Genomic DNA, 3,292 nt, shown 5'->3' with positions numbered 1-3,292 from the left:
CTTCCTTCCTTCCTTCCTTCCTTCCTTCCTTCCTTCCTTCCTTCCTTTTTTCTCTCTCTCTTACTTTTTTTTATATATTCAATAAACTTTCCAAAGTACAGAAAATACACATTCATTTCCTGCAAGCAAAAGGGGTATTTGTCTCAGCCAAGAAAAGAAACTTTACTTGGTTGCTCTTCTAACAAAAAGAACATTAGGAACAGGCATATTAAGAGATCTAAGGCTTATTGTGGTTATGTGAACCATTGGATATGAATCATATTAAAACTGTATGGGCCTTTAATGAAGAGCTCTATCATGTGCCAATGACAGAAACCATGGAATATTTTTAAATGCACAAATCCTTTTCTTTTAAGATTGTGTACTGCTAAGAGTTCAAAGACAAAAACATTTTTTTAGTCTTTTTCTGTATTGTCACACTTTTTGGAAAGGGTGAATCAAACACATCTTCACATCAAACCACGTAGATCTTTTTCTTCATGAACTTCAAATGAAGACCCTAAATTCAGGTACTAAGCAACCTACCTTCTCTTTTGGAAATCCATTTGAAGCAACGCCTTGCAAGGCCATTTCAAGATGGAAGTAAGCAAGATTTTTTTATACTGAAATACAGTCTTAAAAATACATCCAAGGTGAATGTGTAAGGAATGCTCCTGAGCTTTGAGCAGTCACTCTTCCTGCAGTGGAAAATAACTGAGGGTAAGACTCGGTTAGTGTTCAGATGACAATAGGTGCATCAGTGCAATGACCTCACTGGAAGTTGCGGCTATGCAGAGCTGTAGTTTTGTCTGTAAGGTTATAGGCTTACCTAAGCTTTACTCCAGTTATTGGCAAAACTTGCATAGGCTTCAGTGGAAGAAAATTGACCCCCCTGTCCAAAGCAGTACAAAGAGCATATTCTCAACTATGATACACTCCCTCTCATTGCCATGGTCAGATAACACATGCTTATGAACAGAATTTGAAGTAAAGCCAAAAAGTGAAATTTGCTGATAATAGTATGTATACAAAGATGTTAATAATTAGTAGAGAATGCATATCATAACACACAGCATGATGTTTTCTCTGTAGTCTCATACAATACAGAATGATTCAGTTTGAAGTTAATTTAATTCAACCCCTGGGACAAAAAGCAGAGTCTTGTTTTATATATTTTTTACTCTTTTACTTCTTTCTTTTCTTTCTTTTTCATTTGCAAAAGCAATATGGTTTGGTTAAACTGAAAGGCTCAGTCAACAGGTATTTCCTGAAAATATTTTCCATAAAGAGTTGAATGTGGGTCTCCAGAATGAAAACTGATACTTTCTTTTTTTAATTTTCCAGCCCAAGGTTTCTATGATCTTGATGCTTTAAATGAGGCTGCCTGGATCAGCGCCCAGAACCAGCTAGTTCCATGTGATATTTGTGGGCGTACTTTCCTTCCAGACAGACTGATCGTACACCAGAAGTCCTGTAAACCGAAACCTGCAACATAAAGTGGATGTGACACACATACATACTTACGCGTGCATGTTCCCCCACCCCCTGCCCCCCCGTGTGTGTAGGCATGAAGGCTCACTCATGCACTTGTACCTTTCAACCAAACTACAGGAGAAATAAAATCCAGCTGGAGAGCCATGGGCATAAAAACTGCAGTGCGCTGTTAAATTGCATGATCCCAAAGTTTCCAGAGTAAAACCAGCAGTTGCTACTGCAGGGTTATGTCAAATACAGTGATATTGAGCCCAACAGTAGCAAATATGGCTCCTCGTTTCAGATTTTCAGGTAGCATCACCTCGAAAACACAGTTTGAGAAGGTTGGCATAGAGAATGCTTGAAAGTAATGTTAAATATCACCTTCTCACTCCTGCTCCTGCGCTTTCCTTCCTGTTCTGGAAGGATCCTCCCAGGTTGTTTTTTATTTGCTGTGCTGTCCTCATCTCTGTGGATCAAATGCAACGTGTAGAGCAGGGCATCTGCCCTGCTCCTTTCACAGCCTTTTGGATTTAGCTAGCTGGGCCCTTGAAAGAACTTGTGCCTTCTGCATGCGTTTCCTGACTTATGTGCCATGTTTTGGTATTCAGTAAGGGACAGAAAGAAATGAGCCATAGCTGCAGGAGGTTTTTTGCTGCAGAGATCCTCAAGAGATTATCCCACAGGGATCCATCTTATGGTCTTGCTTTTCAACAGGTTTGTGAGACTGGGAGAGGTGTCTTACTGTCAGGAGCTTCCTTGTCAACAGGCACATTTGTCTGCAAATGCTGCTCTCAGTGAATGCACCTACTGCTTCAGAAACTGAAACTTCAGAAAACTTTTAGGAAATCTTTTAGTTCTGATGAGGACTGAATTTTCAGTGGAAGCAAAACCAAGTGATGTTGGTCAGGAAATTTTTTTTTGAATAATCATCTCAATTTTTGCCTTTCCTTCCATCAAAGACTTCTCTAGTCAGTGTGAGGACCTCCAGCTGAACTTCAGTAATCAAAGAACCCAAGCAGCTCCATTGTTGTTGGGCTTTGTCTATTTTTTTTCTTCCTTTATTTTTTTCCTTGTCATTAGTCACAAGACAGTTTGTTGACTCCAAACAGAGCTTAACTCCATGCAGCACCCCAGCGCTCATACCCTTGTGGGGCAGTGCAGTTCCTGATGCCTGTGAGTGCCGCAGATGAAACATCCCCATAGAAAGGGATCCATCTATGGGGCAGAAGCAGAGGCTGTCTGTTTTAGAAAACACCCCAAAAGGGCACTCTTCTTGGATCACTTCTCGTTTAAGAATGATAGCAACAGTGGGATTTGCCCTCAGCTAGATTAACCGATCATGCCAAAAGTCATAAGTTAGAGGACCACATCTTTCTCATGAACCTGATAAAACATATTCTTATGTCAAGCGAAAAGAAGCATGGAGTGTCCGATGGATGGAATAAGATACCACCCTGCTCTCTATGCAAAATGTGACCAAAAAATCATGTCAGTATGGGCACAAAGGGTAGGTATTATACAATAAAGCATTGGGGAAGATGTTTGAATGTGTTACTTCGAAAAACACTGTTATGTTCCATAGCAGAATCAGTGCCAAAACACATCAGTGAATAGGTTAAACATGAAGGAAGTAATACTCACTTTAACAAGGTACAGCAGAGAGCACTTTTCATTGTTATTTTAGTTTGAAGTTTTTTATTAAGTAGTCAGTGAGGTTATTCAAAAGGTATGACAAAATCCAGTACAAGTTGTTAACCACCAATATGTGCTTCCTGATATCATGAAATAAACTGTATCTTATGTGTGTTTTCACCTCCAGGCTTAAAGCCCTAGAGGC

At 39.8% G+C, this 3,292-nt stretch overlaps 1 protein-coding gene across 3 annotated transcripts in view; it reads left to right on the top strand.

The window, feature by feature from the left end:
* Positions 1 to 2,956, top strand: part of LOC118156724 (zinc finger protein 474) — a 25,079-nt gene extending 22,123 nt beyond the window's left edge. For all 3 annotated transcript variants that reach the window (XM_035310907.1, XM_035310908.1, XM_035310909.1), the window contains one exon: positions 1,324 to 2,956. In XM_035310907.1, the coding sequence (XP_035166798.1) occupies positions 1,324 to 1,475 (152 nt within the window). In that variant the 3' untranslated portion in view covers positions 1,476 to 2,956. The remainder of the gene's footprint in view (positions 1 to 1,323) is intronic.
* The last annotated feature ends 336 nt before the right edge of the window (positions 2,957 to 3,292 follow it).

Source organism: Oxyura jamaicensis, chromosome Z (genome assembly GCF_011077185.1).
Source record: "Oxyura jamaicensis isolate SHBP4307 breed ruddy duck chromosome Z, BPBGC_Ojam_1.0, whole genome shotgun sequence".
NCBI lineage: Eukaryota > Metazoa > Chordata > Aves > Anseriformes > Anatidae > Oxyura > Oxyura jamaicensis.
This window is presented reverse-complemented; position numbering and strand designations above follow the sequence as displayed.